Raw genomic sequence first — 20,070 nt, 5'->3', positions numbered from 1 at the left:
TTCTATTTCATCCACAAATATGGTGATTGATGATAGCAATCACCATATTTGTGGATGAAATGTGATGTTGTTAATCAGAGGCATTGACTTGGTTTTCGATCTTAAAAAGTTATAAAGAAATTCTTAAAAATAATAATCTGTATTAATGAGTTCATCTTAAAGAAATATAATTATGTTTTTATTTTATTTCAACTTTTTTGTTGACTTTTTCTGTAAACTAAAGTTCATAAAATTTTAATTTGATTAATTAGATGTTGCAGTATCAATGGTTTTAGATATTTCAACATGTCCTCGAAGAAAATTAACTCACAGATATGCTAGTTCTCTGACACGGTAAATTCCTATAAGAATATTCTTACTAAATGTTATTTTTAGAGGGTTTTTTTTTTAATTAGTTTTATTTTACTTATCAAGTTTTATTTTTACTTTTATTTTATATTTAAATGATTTTAAATAAGCCAATTTATATATTTCAATATTGTTTACTGATACACGATTAAAAACTAAAATTAAAAAAGCTAGCTTTGTAACAGAAAAGTGTAGCATCTATGTAACTCGCCTTTTATAGTTAAAAATAAAAAATAAGTTATGTTATTAGCGTATTTTAAAGTACCATATGGTAATCAAGTTTAATTTTAAAATTATGTTTAATTTTAAAACAATCTAATTATAATAAGTAATTAATAAAATATAATTAGTTGATCTTAGCAGTATAAAAAGTTGATCTTAGCAGTTTTGTGCCAGTCCTGCAGGGCTCTCATCCACAGAAAGACCTCGAGGTATTAGGAGTCCAAGCCATCCAAGGTCAACATATCATGATTTTTTCTATTTAAATGAAGCTAAGAAATGCAAGTATTATTTTTTTAATCTTACAATATTTCAAATAGTTTATTATTTTATCATTAGTTTTATTTATATCTAAGTGAAACTATATATATATATATATATATATATATATATATATATATATATATATATATATATATATATATATATATATATATATATATATATATATATATATATATATATTAAATTCATAAATCATAAAAATAAAATAAAATTTAATGTCTTTACATCAAGTAATGAAATTTTAAAAACAAATATAATTATCAATTTTCAGAATTTAATTTTTTTAATTCTTTTATGCAGTCTATTATAAATAATTGATAACTGCAAAAATTTTAACTAAAAATACACATCAGTTCTTGAGATATTATTATTTGAATTAATGCTGTTTCTGATCATTTTCAAATGATTAATGACAGTGATAATCTGGTATAAAAATGAAGTTACTTTTAAATATATATTGATAGCTTGGAGCCCTAATAAATTTTTGCTAAAAGAATTTAAAAATAGCACTCAGGAGAATTGAAAGCCTCAAGAGATGCCTTGTTTATTTAATTTTATTCATAATGTTGATTTAATTTTATTCATAATGTTGATTTAAAATATTGATTTTTAAGAGACTGTTACCGAAAATCTCTGGGGAAAATTTTTGTTTTTACCTATGTTTATATCTTTATCTTATTACAAAAACTTATGATTCTCTTTAATACTTGATCAAATTATTTACTAATAAAATTAATTTTTTTCAGAATTTTTAAAAAATAAATTTAATAACAAAGACATAAAAACAATTTTTAAAACTTTTTAATGAAATGTTAGTTTAGTGTTATTTAGTGCTAGTCACTAAAGGACATAAAATCATAGAACTGGTTGAGGACATATAAAATAATAGAACTGGAAATAAAAATATGCAAAAGGCATAGGATGTCTTTTGCATATTTTTTCTCCACCCCTACTAACCACCTTTTTATTTTAAATAAAAATGAATTAATAATAAAAAATTATTTTTTAATGCAGTTTAAAAACATGATTTTAAGTTTTAAAAATGTCTTTTTTGAATTTAGTAACTAATTTTATTGCAAATTATTTATTTCAAATCATTAATAAACAAATTGTTTTGTTAGTTTTTTTAAACTTTCCCTCTCCTCTCCTCCTCCTCTTTTCCTACCTTTTTTTCTAAAAAGGTTTTTTGCAACTTTGCCCTCTCTCCTCTAGAAAGGATTTTGTTCCTCTACTCTAGAAAGATTTTTGCCTCTCTCCACTAGAATGGTTTGTGTTCCTCTACTCTAGAAAGGTTTCCCCCTCTACTATAGAAAGGGTTTGACAACACCAAGTTTTGATATATAGTAAAGCAAACAAAGGTTTGTATTTTAGAAAAAACAATTCTGTTTTAATCATATAACATATTCAAATTAACAATAAAAAAAATAACATAATAAGAAAATAAAATAAAAGTGTTTTAACATAATATTGGTAATTACATTTGAACTAAATACTGATATATATTAAAAGTAAGCAAAAGTGTTGATTTTTTTTTAAATCCAGTACTATACTTTTTCTGTTATCTTAAAGAATGGTGTTGAGAATTTTAGTGTTTTGTGTAATTTCTGGTAAATAAATAATAATAAAACAATAATCTTGTAATAAATATTTTTGTGTAATTTCTTTGGTAAATAAATGATAAATGTATTGAATATGGAGAAATTTATGAAATTGGAAAAATTCTCAACAATAGTTTCCATATATCTTGATTTTCTGAAAAACAAGGTTTTATTCAACTCAAGGATCCTTCTTGTGGGCAGCAAGAAAAAAATATGGCAAGCAAATTTAAAAGAAACATATAGCTCAATAAAAAATTTTTTTTATCATTGTAAACGATTCTACGAAAAAAAATTTGAGGAAAAAATAACAAAGTGTTGTGATCCTTTTGAAATATGGGGGGTTTAAAAAAAGTGATGTAAAAGATAATATAGCATTCGTTAAAGTTAAAATAGAATAAAAAGCAAAATATTTTATGGAAACTTATAATTCTTAAAATTTCAGTTAGCTACAAAAACTTGCTTAAATTTTTGTTTTTGTCAATGCAAGCCTTTCCAGGAGATACATGTATAATACTTCTGGAAAAATTTTCCAACTAAATCAACCAAGCGCAGCTTTATTTCAACTAAAAATATTCCGCAACTATGTTTGCAGATTTCTTTTGTAATGTAGTGTGCAAGTTAAAAAATTCAACCTACAAGTTTCATAACCTTGTTTGGAAAAAGACAAAACTCCATAGTATCAGAACAGTAAACAAGTTTAATTTTACGTATGTTCCCTGAATATTTGTTGAAAAACAAATAAAGTCATTGATCAATAAAAAAGCAGCAGGTCCCGATGAGTTACACCCATGGCTTCTAAGCGACTATGCTGAAAAGATTTCAAAACAGGTTACATATATTATTAACTTGTCGATAAGCTCTTCAACAATGCCTCCTATATGGAAATCTGCTGAAATTGCTCCTATATACAAATCTGACTCAATAAATGACCCTGAAAATTATAGACCTATTTCTATATTACCAGCATTGTCAAAAGTTTTAAAAAGAGCCATTCATTCTAAATTAATATCTTATCTGAAATACAACCTTTTACTTAATGATAAACAATTTGGATATTGTAAAAATGGGTCAACCTAACTTACATCAACTCTACTTACCGACAATATTAGAAAAGAAACAGACAAGGTTTATCTTACTGGAGCTATCTTTATTGAGTTAAGCAAAGCATTTGACACTATTTCCCATAGTGTACTATTGATTAAGCTGTCAACCTACAGTGTATCAAAATCAGAGTGGTTCGAAGACTATCTTTTCAATTGAGAACAGGTTGTCAAAATTAATAGAAATGATAGATTTCATAATTTCAAATCAAATTCAGGCATTCCTGAAGGATCCATATTTGGCCCATTGATATTTATTATTTATTTTAATGACTTTTGCGATTGTTTAACTAATAGTAATGTTATTATGTACGCTGATGACACTATTGTGTATTTTTTCTGGAAAAGATATCAATGTGATTGAAAAGGTGCTTAAAGATGAATTAATTAATATTGATAACTATTTCTGAAAAATGAATTAATAATTAATATGAAAAAAAGAAAAACTGAATGCATGCTTTTCGGTACATCTAAGTGACTCTGACTAGGACCATTGAATTATCATACCATGACAAAATCATTAGTTTTACAAAAATCTACTCTTATTTTGGATGCATACTAAACCAATCACTAACTTTAAATGACTTCTTTTGCACTCGATTAAAAAAATTCAAGTTATAGATTAAAGTTGTTTTCAAAATTAATACCATATTTAATAAGAGGTGCAAGCTTAAGAATTTACCAAATGATGGTTTTGCGCCTATTAACACTAAACAGTTTGATCAACTTAGTCACGACCAAAACACAAGTATCTTTTTTAAAATTAGTTGATACAAGGGCAAATAACATTATTAATAAAGGAAAAGTTTGCGCAAAACCTTAACCATCTATTGTAAACATTATAACAGCTAGGTCTTGCTTAATAACTAGGCAGTGTATTGTTAAATCGGTTTTTCTAATTTTAATAACTACTTTATTGTAAATATTCATAATGTTAACACAAGAAACCAAAGTTGCTTGATAAAGCTCCCAAAAGTCAAATTAATATTTGGAAGAATAGGACTTTATTTTATGGGTGCAAAAATATACGACTTTCCAATTTCAGTTTGATCAATTGACAATTACAGCTTGTTCAAAAAGCTCATTAAAACTCATTATAAAACACAAAGTTTTATTAATTTTTTAATACTTTATTTTTATAATGCTTGTTTTTAATATTTAGTATTTTAATATTTCGTATTTTAATATTTCGTTTTTATATTTTTTAATGATTTTTTTTTCTTCAATATTTTCCTTTTTTTATTGCTCTTATTGTTAATTGTTTGTTAATTTTACCAGGACGTTTATGGAAAGCAGTATTTAATATTGCTAAGTCTATTATAATTGGTCACGGCCATTTGCAAGTTTTATTATGTTGCAGTATTTATTATTAAGCATTGCAGAAATAAACTAAGTTTCAAACACAAAGAAAGCAAAACTTACAAAATAGGAAATTAAAATAAAGTTAAATTAAAAAAAAATAATAGTTTAAATAATTATGTTTTTATTTTAATTACTTTAGGGTGGTATTATTTTCAGCAATGAAATTAGAGCAAAGTTGATAACAACACTATTTGCAAAGCAAAATAAAAAACAGTTTCAAGTCGACATTAAAAAGAATGATTTTCCTATATTTTATTCGTTTTTAATGAAGAAAAATATATTTTTTTTGTAAAATATATTTGTATAATTTTAATATAACAAGTATATATTGTCCATATATGAAAACATTAATGTTACATATTTTTATTAAATAATAAAACATACAATATAATCAAACAAGTATAACTTGTTTTATTATATTGTATATTTTATTATATGCTCATTAGTAAACACATTTTTGGATAAGGCGTTAACTCTATACATGGAATATCGGTGGTTCGAATCCCAATGTTTCTCAATTTGTTTTTGTTTTTCTACCCGCACCCTCCCTTTTAATCTATTATGCTATTGGTGAAATATATGTAAACAATTATTAATAATTGTTATGCAATTATTTTTAATAATTCCATTACATGGTTTACTTAGTTCATCAGCCCCCTCCTTTTTGATCTAAATAACATATTGACCAAAAGGAAGTTGGGCGGATAAAACTAAGCGCACTGAGCCAAATATTAAAAAGCAACAGGTATCCAAAATTACAAAAGTCTAAAAGATGTCAAAAAGTAGGTCAAAAAACATACAAGAATAGAAAGTTGATGAACAGTAACAAAACAATTAGGGCTATGTGATGAACGTTACCAAAACAATTAAGGCTATGTGAACAATCTGTAGACATCATGGCCAAATTGAAGTGCTTAAGTCACAATTTAAATGTTTTGAAGAAATCTATTTTGATCAGAAATTTTAAATTCATTTTTTAAGGTGTTATATCTCTGATTAGAGTAGATTTTCTCAAAACATTTACTTTGTGACATAAGTATTTTTATCACTAAGTTCTTTAATTGAAGGTTAAAAACTATGTACATATGTGTGTGTCTTACTTCGAAAACACACTGACAGGCCTAAATGATATAAGAAATCTGAATGTGAATAGATGTCTACCATTCAAAAACACACGGAGAGATTTTTATATACAAAAAAAGAAAAGATAAATTTATATACAAAAAAAGAAAAGATAATATGGTATAATAATATATTATGGTTACAAAACAATTATATGACCATAATAAGATAATAAATAACAGTATAGAGATCAGAACTTCATGGTGTTCCGATCTCTATCCAAACTGCTAGGTTTGACTTCTTTCCACCTCTGATTTTTTTCATTTTAAAGATAAATGCTGCTTAAGTATGTTATTTTTTTATTGGATAAATCTAAAGTAGATTAGAAATACCAACAAAAATAAAATAATTTTTAAACCCAATTCACCTCCTTAAAGTGATAAAGTTACCTGAAAAGATAATACCCCTTCGATTATTTTTTTAAAAATCAACATCCTTTATTATTCTCTTTAAAGTATTATAATATAACCTACAATAACTTTAAACTTCTTATACACCAGAGCCCCTTATAGTAATAATACAAAGGAAAAATAACAAGGAAAAAAAAACAATAAATGCAATAAAAGTAACTCAACTACTTACATATTGTAAAGTTTACATCTTATCTATGCAAAAAGTGGCAATGGCATATTTCAATTGTTTACAATAATCTGTATGCCAAATCCTTTGCTTATTATCAAGACCAGCTCGGTTAAAGGCACTGTAAACAGCCTCTCCAGTCTTTTCAGCATATTATCCTAGAGAACAAAAATTAAATTGCGCAAATGGGAGAATATGGCAAATAGTATTGTTATCAACTTCGACTAAAAGTTGACTAGTTGAAAGTTGAAATTAGTCAACTTTAAAAAATTGAGTAGTCGATTTAGTCAACTAAGGACATCTTATTAATTGATTAAAAGTCCAATTAGTTAAGTAAAAATTGTAAAATCCTTATATCTTTTCATTTGATTTAATTTTTTGATCTTTAATCTTTATTTGTTCATTTAATAACATTAGTATGTACTGTTATAACTATTATCTATTTTTTGTTTATTCTCTTAAAGTTTTATCTAGTTCATAGCATGTTAGCATTATTTATACCTAATTAAACGTTCAACTATGTATTTCATTAATTTTTTCTTTTGTTTACTCAATGCTTGTGATTTTCATAAATACTTTCATACAGGGTCGCTCCAAGCTGGCTCAATACAAATTGTTGATTGTCTCAGAAAATTTTCGAAGGTTAAAGAGTGCCTTTTTGGAAAAGAGTCTACTCAATTACTGCTTCCTATTTGTTTGGCAGACATCTGATGAGCAAAGAAGATACAATTTTTAGAGGCGATCTACACTTTTACATAGGCTACCAAGTCATACAAATCATTGTAAATCTTTTGTCAGTTTTTCAAAGAGCGGTTTACGTGATAGTTCGTATGTGCTTCGGTCTGAATATAGCGGATGTGGTAGCAGATCCCAGCATTTATTGGCTATAAGTTTGACAGCGTGGTGTTCAATATTTTTGCCTTAATTGCAGCGTGAAGGTGATCAAGCTGAGCCAGGTAGACCTCACTTTTGATGTTGAACTGTCTCTTACTGTTTTTGTCCAGGATTTGCCATTGTTGTTGTTCATCCGTGTCTTTAAACAATTACATGTGACCTCCCAATCGATGATTCTGCTTTTGTCCCACCACACACACCACATAGCCTTTTTACAGTGGACATGTTTTAATATTCCTTTATGGGAAACACCTGGCAAAATGCAAGCCTTCTTTCTATTGACATTTTTGAAGAGAAGCCATGACTTATCCCAAGTGACAAGACTCTTGGTCACTTGGCCAAAAGTTTGCTCTTTGTTGTCAGAGAGCTTGTGGGGGACCAATTTTTCATACTTTTCCATACTTCTCCAAGCTTTTTGAGGTGACAAATGATTGCAGATTGATTGACATTGAAGTCTTCAGCCAGCATTCATGTTGTTAGGTTCTTGTCCTCTTTCATACCTGCCAAAAGAGCATGATCATCAAAATTGGATGTTCGACCCTTTTCTGACTTATTCTCCAAGTTAGTATCAACTGATTTAAAACAAGAAAACCACTCTTTACACTGACTTTTTGCTGATTGTCCCTTTGCCAAAAAGTTTGAGATTGCAAAATGACTGTTGCTTTCTATCCTTTCTCGAAGTGGTAGAGCATAATATGGTGCCTATGACTGGTTTTTAACACATATTTTTCTAAAACAATAGAGGTTATTTTAATACAAAGAGAAAAGACAAAATGGTACTTTTCGCTGATAAAATATGCGCTGGTATAAAAGTTGGATAATGGATCAACCGAATGCTAAAATTCATCAACTAAATAGCTAAAATGCACAACCTAATAGCTAATACATCAACCTGATAGCTAAAAGCATTTTTTAGTTCATTTTTTTCTATTTAATATTTAACTTAGCTTAATAGTTTTCAATTACATCTTCTTTACAGCTTATTAATAAAATCATAACACCTTTTTATGTTGGGCTAAACATCGCAAAAAAGGCAGTTAAAAAATAGAGTTTAGAAAGTTATAGAAAGTGTTTTTTATAGAAAGTTTATAAACTTTTTATTGTTAACATAATTGATGTTTTTATTAATTAATTAAATTGGCTGTCAACCTGGTTATATATAAATTTAACAATGACAGTAAATCAGTCATAGAGAAGTCATTCAATTTTTGATATGATTGTCTAGAAGCATCTTCAATTTTTCAGAGATTATGCGGTTACAATGTCAATAGGAAGAGAGTCATGTTTATTAATTATTCTTAGAGAAAAAAAGTTCATACATAAACTTAATCAGCAGGAATTTTTTTTAGTTTGAATACATGACCATGATATTAAAGTGGCTATCAATTTCAAATAGACTTCGATCACATTTATTAATGTTGCACCATTTTAAGGCGTTAATTAGATCTCCAGAATTAATCTTATATTTCACACTTGTCATATTTAGTGACAACAATCTTTGCTCATATTGAAGATGATATAAGCCTTTGATATATTTTGATGCTCTTCTTAATACATTTTCTATTTGCTGTTTATCTTTAAGAAGCTGCGGGTTACAGTATTCTGAGTGAGGGCAGACTAGTGCTTTTGAAGAATAATAAATCTGAATAAGATCAAAATGTCCTTTTTATTAAACTTATTTTTTTGTGTTGCTTTGTTGACTTGAATCCTTTTATATCATAAGCTACAAATTTAGAAATAAGAAATGTATGTAGAACCTTATCATGTGTATCACCCCTCAGAATTAGGATAAATGAGGTTGGCAATAATTTGCTGATCTTAATCTGTTAGAGGTCGGCATTAGGTCAGCAAAAAAATTTGGTACAAAGGATTTACCATGAAACAGAAACAAGCTGGGCAATTTTTTGTCAACACTTCTAGATCGGCATTGCTGAATGAAAAAATTTGCCTTTTTAAGGCAAAGGCTAAGAGAAGCCAACTCTCACTTTACACTTAAGTCTTAGGGCTCTTGGTTAAGTAAAGACTAGTAGTGGTGTCTTGATAAAAATACTTATCTTGGGCAGACTTTAAATCTATCCTACTATTGTCTTGTAGAAAGCTTCCTAGGCAAAGACTTAAGGGGTAAACAGATTACATCTGTTGACCAGCCTTTCTTTATTAATTAGGCTAGCGAAGGTGTATTTTTTATATTGAATGTTGGAACTTCTTGACTTAATGCATATGTTTTGCTTGTGTCTCTCTTTTTATGACTAGGCAACTCATTCTATTATCTCCTATGGTTCTGAGGCTGGCTGGAAGTCAGATTTTCCAAACTCTGTGGTAGCTCTCAGAGAGACTAATTCCATCAACAGTTCCAGAGTACTAACAGTGATTGAGTAATAACAGTGCCATGTTGCTCATGAGTGGTGTCCTTCGTACTTTTGGTGTGCATTGTTGAGGCCATATTTGGACCTTTGTTATGGCTTACGTTTATTAATGAGGCAATTGCTTAGACTATTAAATAGTGTACTGATTGCTATCTGTGCTTTGAGTCAAGTTCTTTAACAAATTTAAAAGATTAATCTAGTACCAAAAACTATAAAACACAAAAAACCATCGCCATTACTAAGTTCTCTAAATCTCTCGTTCACTAATATTTTTAGTCTTTGAAGAAACTTTTTTTCTGTTGAGTCTTATCTCTTGCAAAGTTCACCAGACCTACTTGCTCTTTGTGAGACTAATTTGGGTTCAGCTGTCTCATCTTGTGATCTTAGTGTTGATGGTTATCTGCCTATAATTCATAAAGACTGCAATAGTCACATGCTTGGCCTGGGCATTTACATTCATAAGAGTTCACCCATTTGTTCGGAAACTAGGTTTGAATCCACAGACTATTCTTTTATGTACTTTTTTAGCACCAATTTACTCAATCACCTTTCTCTTTGTTCAATATTGCTCTCCTTCATTTTAAGACTGCACTCTTTTTGATGCTATTTTTGATGAAATTTACCAAGCTTCTCTTTATCCTTCAGCCCATATTGTTGTTGTTGGTGACTTTAATGTTCATCACACTGAATGGCTTGGCTCTAGTGTCAGTGACTCTGTAGGCACTAAGGCTCACAACTTTTGCCTTTCTCAATCTCTAACACAGTTATCCAACTTGCTTTCCGGACAATCAGAATCATTTACCTTCTCTACTCCATTTATGTCTTGTTTCTGATTCTAGTCAGTGCTTAGTTTATCCACATTCACCTTTAAATGTTTCTGATCATGGTTTGATCTCTCTAAAACTATTATCTCATTCTTCTTCATCATTTGAATCCGCCTACCATCGTAACTTTTACAACTACCTTAAAGCTGACTGGGGCTCTTTCCGTGATTTTCTTTGTGATGACCTTTGGGTAGAAATCTTTCATCTTCCCCCTGACAAATTTGCTCGTACATTCTTGTAACTCCTTGTAACTTTTCGTAACTTCTTGTAACTAACTTGTTAGCTTGTATCTTCTCATAACTCCTTGGCATAGAATTCAGGCTGGCATAGAATCTTTTATTCCCAATGTAAGGAAAATCATGGAGAAGAAAAAGGCATGACTTGGAATCTTTGATTCCAAGTCATGCCTTTTTCTTCTCCATGATTTTCCTTACATTGTGCTGCTGCAATTTCCAATCGTAACCAATACCTCCATATTTATCACAAAAGCAATTCTCCAGAAAACTCTCTTTACTATTGCTAGAAACTATTGTAAAAAGATTTTGTCGAACATCAAAGACCACTATTCTCAGGTCATGAAATCTCAGATTTCTCAAAAATACTCAAAAATAGGATCCTGAGGTCTCTGGAGAATCTTTAATCAGTGTCTATAATAAAGGCAAATCTATTATTCCAACTCTCTTGCATGGTTCAGGTTTTGTTACCTCATCTAAAGACAAAGCTGAATTGTTTGCCAAAAACTTTTTTTCAATCTTATTTCTTGATTCCACTAATCACATCCTACCTGATATTGCCGACAAACAGGTTGATCGATTCAACCTGTTAGTTGTGCATTCGTATCACTCTAGCTTTTGTATCTAAAGTGATTTCCTGCTTAGACTCTTCACAGCTTTTGGTTTAGACAATATACTTTTTGTAGTCTTGCAGAAGTGTTCTACGGAGCTGTTATCTATATTTTTAAAGTTATTTACAAGTGCTTATTGGAGTCTTGGAAAGTTCCATCATTACTATCATAAGCAAGGTTTTTAAGTCTTGTATTAACAAAGCCTTATTCTTTCATCTTGAATCTAATAACTTCAGTTTTGATTATCAGTGTGAATTTTAATCTACTCATTCTACTGCTGTTTTGTAAATGGTAATAACCGATAATTTTAATCGTGCATTAGATATATGTATAGAGGTTAAGGCTGTTGCTTTCGACATTTCTAAAGCCTTTGATCAAGTTTGGGATGCTGGTCTTCTCCATAAGCTCTCATCTTATAGTTCAATGGCCAACTTCTTAATTTTCTGTAACTTCAGGGGTTCCTTTAGGTTCCTTGGCCCAATACTTTTTTTAATTTACCTTAATGATCTCCCAGAAATTCTCACATCTAAGGTGGCATTGTTTGCTGAAAATACTACCATTTATTCTTGTTTTGATACGAAGCCAACAACCTTCTCTAATTGCTTGGGAGGAGCATTTGAGCTTAAAATGTTATATTTATGAATATATTTATAAACAGTAATGTACTTGATGAGTCTATCACTGTTCATCTTCTAGGATTAACTCTTACTTCCGATCTTTTTTGGAAACCATATATCAATCCGTTGCAAAATTAGCATATCCTAAGGTTGCATCTTTTTATTGTGCTTGTTTCTTTCTTACTCCCAGTACTACTCTTTATCTATATAAATCTCAAATCCATCCTTGTATGGAATACTGTTGCCATATCTGGAGCAGATCTTCGAATGATCCCATTTCTCTTTTAGACAAGGTGCAAAAGCACATTGTAAACATAGTTGGACCTGCACTTGCAGCCAACCATCAACCATTGTCACATCGTCATAATGTTGCTTCTCTTTCTCTTTTTTATAAATACTATAATGTGCGCTGCTCTGAAGTGCTAGCGCTTCTTGTGCTATCTACTAAAGTTTATTCATGTATTGCTTGTCATTCAATTCAGTCTCATCCTTTTACTTTGACTGTTCCTAAGTGCTCCAAAAACTAATCATAAAAGGTTAAATTAGCTTAGAATGTATGTTGACAGCATAAATAATTTGTAATAACGGGTGACAATTGAAAAATGAGACTGAATTTAAAGACACATATCTCTTTTAAGGTATAAGGTAAAACAAAAGGAAAATTGTTTAAGAAAGTATTTTTATTTTTTAGTTTATATCTATAAAATCAGTTATTTTCAGTTAAACCATTTCTTTGGACTTTATCAACTAGTATAAACTGAGCTAAACTCTGTGTGAGCTCAATATCAAATTTATTAAGGCAATACTTGATTCTAGAATTGTAATTTTTTACAATTTTCTGCATGCTAATTGTTCTTGCATTCTTTCAAGTTTGCAGGGTTGTCTGCCTTCTCAACAAAAGTGATTCCACTTTCTAAACAAAATGTGGTTACTGTTTTTGCATAGTGAGATGATGCCTAATTAGGCTAGAATACATATGTATGATCTGAATGATACTTATAGATGAATGGAATAAGTCTCCTCTCAATGCATTTGTTTGATTTACAGCCAATCGACCAGGCACAAAATAAGGCTGAGAAATGCCATTTCAGTATAAGCAATTTATAAAAATAATTTTTTGAAAAACTTTAGTTTGGTATTTAACTGCAGATAAAGTAGATTTTACATCGCTAGTATAAAATATATCACTTGCATTGATACTGGAGTGATTTAACATGAAATAACACTGATCATCAATGATTAGTCTACAGTTGAATTTCTGACACAATCGACTGTACTTAATTCCAGCAACTGCCTTATGATGTTCAAAGAGTTTTTGAGTCTTTTTTTTTTCTTGGTTTTTTTTTTTTTTTTAATATTTTACCTATGTGTTGCTGAGTACAGTTGAACTTTTTAGCTGCCTGTCTTTATGATCAAACATAAGTTTGAACCTTTTTAATGTTTATCTTGATCATTTTTTTAGTCTTTCGTCCAATTCCTAGACTTCTTTGGTAACCAGGTTCACTTTCAGCATGTTTAATTATTTTGTAGATAGTACTTTAAGGTATATTCTCAGTTTTAAAGTGGTCGTAAGATAACTTTTTACCTACATTTCTGTAATTCAAATAAAATTCATACCCACGTTTTTTAGTCCTTGTTTTGAATTTATTTTTTTATTCATTTGTTATAAAAAATTAAAAACACATAAAATATTTAAAAACTAAAATAAAAATACTTTTTAAACATTTTTTCTTTTTCTTTTACCTTATACCTTTAAGAAGTTTTTTCAATCCAGTCCCGTTTTTCAGTTGTCTATTAGAAGTTTCTTTTGCTTTATTTTATGCTGCATAATTCATAATTTAATATTTTGTTGTTCATAAACTATTTAAAACATTTCTATCTTATTTTTTTAAATAAATATAATAATAAATAATCGGAACCTTTCGCTGAATTGTATATCTTATTGCCATAAAATCAGGGCAATTTTATCGGTTGTTTGATAAAAACGTTGTTGTTGTTGTTTTTTTTTTTGTTTTTTTTTTCACATATTAGATATAATTCCAGTTTATATTTAAATATTATTATATAAGTTAATATAAAAAAATGTAAGAAACATTTACAAATTTTTCAAAACAAAAAAAATGTTGTTTAGTTAATTTATATTTTTGAGTGTTATCTATTATTATCACAGATGCAGAGTCCCAAAAAGACTCAGACTTTAAAGTTTTTTCCTGGTGTCTGTTATTCAGAAGCTCTAAAAAGCGTATAGAGTCCAGGTTAAAAATTGATTGTTCCTCAAACCTAAAAGTCTTAATTTTTCACAAAAATAGTCCATAAGCTTCTTTACAATTCTGGATACCAAAAACCAGGAAGAAGTAATCTTTTTATGACTTTCAAATCTAGAGTCCTCCTTATCCCTGATTATTATATATAGTTATATTTATATATATCATTATCCCTGATTATTATATATAGTTATATATATATATATATATATATATATATATATATATATATATATATATATATATATATATATATATATATATATATATATATATATATATTATCCCTGATTTTTATATATAGTTATATATATATTATTATCCCTGATTATTATATATAGTTATATATATATTATTATCCCTGATTATTATATATATATATATATATCATTATCCCTGATTATTATATATAGTTATATATATATTATTATCCCTGATTATTATATATATATATATATATATCATTATCCCTGATTATTATATATAGTTATATATCATTATTCTATTTATTCTACTTATTTATCCTATGTTTGTATTATTCTAGTGTTTATATTATCCTAGCTTTAGTGTTACTCTGCATAAAAATTACATTTTAATTTAGACAACTAGTGATTTCTCCTTGTGCACTTATGATGGGAATATTATACACAGAAAAGTTGAGGCAGTCTAATCCATGCTATTTGGTTAGAGTTTCATCTGCTGATCTATATGTTGTTGCCATGGTATTTATATATATACAGAGTCTTTTTTGCTTTTGATATTATCCTGACTGTATTATTCTTTGTTTTTTGTATTATCAACTTTTTTTATGTGCTATTAATTTTGTGTAAATATATTTGATACTTTATCATATTTGTTATATTATTTAGTTAATATAAATAAATAGATGCAATAATTTGATTTAAAATGATTTTGAATTCATTCTTCATGTTTTCTGAAACATACAATTTTCAATTTTTCGAGTCTTTTTTTCGACAAAACATTTTTTTGTCTTTTTTTTTTTGCTTTCTTGTTCTTTAACTCTCTACTTTATTTTCTTTGGTAGTTATCAAAATTTTTTTTGGTAGTTATCAAAATTTTCTTTGGTACTTATCAAAATTTTCTTTGGTAGTTATCAAAATTTTCTTTGGTAGTTATCAAAATTTTCTTTGGAAGTTATCAAAATTTTCTTTGGTAATTATCAAAATTTTCTTTGGTAGTTATCAAAATTTTCTTTGGGAGTTATCAAAATTTTCTTTGGGAGTTATCAAAATTTTCTTTGGGAGTTATCAAAATTTTCTTTGGGAGTTATCAAAATTTTCTTTGGGAGTTATCAAAATTTTCTTTGGGAGTTATCAAAATTTTCTTTGGGAGTAATCAAAATTTTCTTTGGGAGTAATCAAAATTTTATTTAGTGGTTGCAATCTTGTTGGGAGTGAATTTGTTTGAAATAAAAAGTTTCTTTGGGAGTTATCAAAATTTTATTTAGTGATTGCAATCTTGTTGGGAGTAAATTTGTTTGAAAAAAAAGTTTTTAAAACAATTGTCCAAGTTGAGCTATAAGAACCTGTGGACCATGCAGGTCCACAGGTTTTTGCAGGACCTTGGAAATTACAGAAAAAGTTTATTTTGCAATATTTAGATAAGAATAAAAAAGATTTTCAATTAATATTAACAAGTAGTTGGTGTATGGATGGAGCATCGTCATCATAAGAGCATCACTACCATCTACATTTTAATGTTTCTAATTAAAATAACTTTCAAGATTCTGATCATTTAGACAAAACAACATCACCCCATTGACTATACGTGTATTCAAACAATATTTTATGAAGTAAAAATTTCAAAAATAATCATTGTTTTATAAAAAGCAGAGATAAAAAAATTATAATTAAAAAAATCTTGTTAAATTCCCTTTTTTTTGTTATAAATTAAAAAATGTCATTTTCTATTTACTAAAATCTAAAATAATAGTATATTTATAAAATGATTCATGTTTTTGAAATTTTTATATATTTTTGCATCATTTGAGACCCAACATGACATACTTTTGAAAAACTTTTTTTTTTATAATATTAGGAACCTGTTTGATGTATAAGGGCCTTGTGGCACCCGTAAAAATATCTTTTATTCAGAAATTTTTTTAATCCAGTATTATTTTATTATATAAAACACATTTAGGGGTTGTCAGCTGACATTTTTAAAATAAGTTGTTTTTACCACCACCCTAACAACTATAGCTTTGTTTCTCCTTGCTTGCATCTTTGTTTCCCCTTGCTGCTTCCGTGTTTCAAAACCAAAAAAATAATTTTTACTTATTTTACTTATACTCAACATGCAATCAAGTACACGAAATAACAACATATTTTTGTGATAATTACTAGACACTAGATAATTGGTATCAAGTCTTGATTTATCATCTGGTAAAGGTGCATTACTTTACAGTATTGATATTGAGATCACACAATACTGATATTCAAAGTATCAGTTATGGGTAATTCCATGTCAAATGACCCAGAAATTTTTTTAAATGTCACCCTCTGTCAATATCTGCTAAAAGTAAAACGGTCATACTTCAGGATCTTCTTGATAATTTAGCCAGAGGCTAAAATTTTAAAAAACTTATAAAAGTTATAAAGTTTATATTTTTGATTTTAAAGGAGTTGTGCCATTGGGGTAAAATGGGGCGGCCATGGGTTGTAATAGAACAAGTGAGTAATTAACAACATATAAACAAAAATTAATAATTAAAAACTAATAAATTTGTAAACCATTTGTAATCTTTATCAAAATATTTAAGAAGTCTCCATAGTTTCACAAAAAATATATTGGAGAAATAGGAGTTCAATTAATTTTTTTTGTCCCAATTCACCCTTCTAAAAAATCGTTTTTTGGGGTACTTTTCGTGTTGATTTTGCCACACACTGGAAGAAAAATCAATGTTTGCTAAATATAGGGAAAAAAGCCTTATTGTTTACATAAGGAAACATTGAATTTCTCCTAATTAGAATTTTTGAGATGTTCCACTTCTCCCATGTCCCATTTTCTCCTATGTTTTATTACTATATTTAACTTTTTTTAAGCTTAAAAATTGTTTATCAAAGTCTCTTATTTAAACTTTAATTTACTTGAGTATGCTTTATAATTTTAAGAGCTAAACCTCTAAAAAGCAATCTTTATTGTATTTTTGTTAATAATAAATTCAAAAGGTCACATTTTAATTTTTTTTTTAATCGTGACTGCGACCATTCGATACCATACAATTCTTTTTATTATCAGTATCATATAATATTGAACCAATACTGATGGTATCAACATTAGTATATAAGCAATACAACATGATACAAGACCATCCTTCTTGGCATCGTGTGTTATCGAACCAATACTGCTTGTAACGAAAATAGTAAAAAAGTGATACTACCTGTATGAGACCATCATTCTTGGTATGGTGTGGTATCAAATCAATACTGACATTATTAGTATATAAGCGATACCACACAATACGAGACCACCCTTCTCAGTATCAACATACACAATACCTATTATCTAGTGTTTAATAATTACATGAATATTGTAACATATTTTTTTACAATAATGAAATGATTACACTGTGATAAGGGTACTTATGGTTATCAGCTAAGGGTACTTATGGTTTTATGATAGAATTAGCTACAAAATGTTTAGGATTGATTTTAATGCAACTTTTTAGATGGTAGCATCAAAGTTTTTAATTGATGAAGGGGAAGACGATGAAGTTTTAAATGATGAATGGGCTGAAGCAGGTCAGTGTTTTTAATCAATTTTTTATTTAAAAAAAAGAAGACATTTTTATAATATTTGTTACATTTTTTTATATTTATTTTTTGCATCTTTAGCTGGTTTGGGTGTTTCTACTGTAAATAAGCTAGAGCGAGATTTTCTTGATGCAATGGTATGTTATCAGGTTGTTATATGAATTTAAGTGTTATAAGCAAATTTAAATTAAAAAGCATACATTAAATGCATACTTGTTAAAGCTTGTTGTACTGAATAAACATGCTAAAGTTTTTAAATTACTCTAATTTTTTTTAATTTAGACAGAAAATGCATACATATCTAAATATAAGTATCTTTAGATTTGTAGTGTAAATATTTTACATAAATATTTTACATCTTTATATATATTTTAATATATATTTTAAAACAACAATAATGACATCTGTTTTTAATTTTAAAACAACAATAATGATATCTGTTTTTAATTTTAAAACAATAATGATATCTGTTTTTAATTTTAAAACAACAATAATGATATCTGTCTTTAATTTTAAAACAACAATAATGATATCTGTTTTTAATTTTAAAACAACAACAATAATATCTGTTTTTAATTTTAAAACAATAATAATGATATCTGTTTGTAGTTTTAAAACAACAATAATAATATCATTATTATTGTTTTAAAATTAAAAACAGATATCATTATTGTTGTTTTAAATTTAAAAACAGATATCATCATTATTGTTGTTTTAAAACTACAAACTACAAGCAAAAAATATATGGGAGAAATAGGAGTTCGATTAATTTTTTTTATCCTAATTTACCCCTCAAAAAATCATTTTTTGGGTGTACTTTTCAAAAACGTTGTTTTTAATTTTAAAACAATGATGATATCTGTTTTTAATTTTGAAACAATAATAATGGTATCTGTTTTTAATTTTAAAACAACAATAATGATATCTGTTTTTAATTTTAAAATAATAATGATAATATATTTAATTGCTTTTTAGCTTGATACTTTTTTTTTGTTGCTGTTTTTTTGCTTATTTTTCAACTTGATACTATGTTCTACTTTAACTTTAAAATTTTTCTTTTACTTGAAGTTAGTTTTATTTATTAAGTTTTTTTAGTTATTGCAAAAAAAGCATAACATGAGGTGAAGGATAATGAGTGTACTATGTTTAACTTTTGTTAAGCTTAGCATAATAACTTAGATGTTAGGGAGAGTGGGGAAAAGTGAGACATTAAAAAATATCTCTAGAATACTTTTAATATCTTTTTTATATATGTACTTTTACCAAATAAGATTTAACGGATAAAGTATCATTTTACTGATTCCATCTCCTAAGATTGGCAACAGGTTATAATAAAGTATATATTTTTGGTTTTAGAGGAGATGTGCCATTGAGGTAAAATGGGACAGCCATGGGTTGAAGTAGAATAAGTGAGTAATTAACAATATATTTACAAAAATTAATAATTAAAAACTATTTTAAGGGGTAAACAGATTCTATCTGTTGACCAGTCTCGCACCCCTTCTTCATCTATTAGGCTGGCGCAGATGTATTTTTAATACATTGTTTCCAGTTTAGGATGTTGAATACTGGATCTTCTTAACTCAATGCATGGGTTTGCTTGTGTCACTGTTTTTATGACTAGGCAACTCATTCTATTATCTCCTTATTAGGGTACAGCTCTAAAACTCAGTTTTAGAGCTGTACCCTCATAACATGGTTCTGAGGCCGGCTGGTAGTCAGGTTTCCCGAACTCTGTGGTAGCTCTCAGAGAGGCTGGTTCCATCAACAGCTGAAAAATATCAAAGTATTAACAGTGCCATGTTGCGCATGGATGGTGTCCCTGTTTGTACTTTTGGTGTGCATTGCAGAGGCCACATTTGGAGCCCTTTGTTA

General features: G+C 27.9%; 2 protein-coding genes across 3 annotated transcripts in view; both read left to right on the top strand.

Moving 5' to 3' along the window:
• Positions 1 to 20,070, top strand: part of LOC100209942 (sulfotransferase 1B1) — a 95,942-nt gene that overhangs the window by 34,990 nt on the left and 40,882 nt on the right. The window lies entirely within an intron of this gene.
• The window catches only part of LOC100209443 (protein CNPPD1), a 37,585-nt gene that overhangs the window by 8,241 nt on the left and 9,274 nt on the right, over positions 1 to 20,070 (top strand). The window contains exons 3-6 of the mRNA XM_065799905.1: positions 252 to 333; positions 15,024 to 15,144; positions 18,111 to 18,183; positions 18,277 to 18,332. Of these exons, the coding sequence (XP_065655977.1) occupies positions 252 to 333; positions 15,024 to 15,144; positions 18,111 to 18,183; positions 18,277 to 18,332 (332 nt within the window). The remainder of the gene's footprint in view (positions 1 to 251; positions 334 to 15,023; positions 15,145 to 18,110; positions 18,184 to 18,276; positions 18,333 to 20,070) is intronic.

This window comes from Hydra vulgaris, chromosome 06, assembly GCF_038396675.1.
Source record: "Hydra vulgaris chromosome 06, alternate assembly HydraT2T_AEP".
Classification (NCBI taxonomy): domain Eukaryota; kingdom Metazoa; phylum Cnidaria; class Hydrozoa; order Anthoathecata; family Hydridae; genus Hydra; species Hydra vulgaris.
This window is presented reverse-complemented; position numbering and strand designations above follow the sequence as displayed.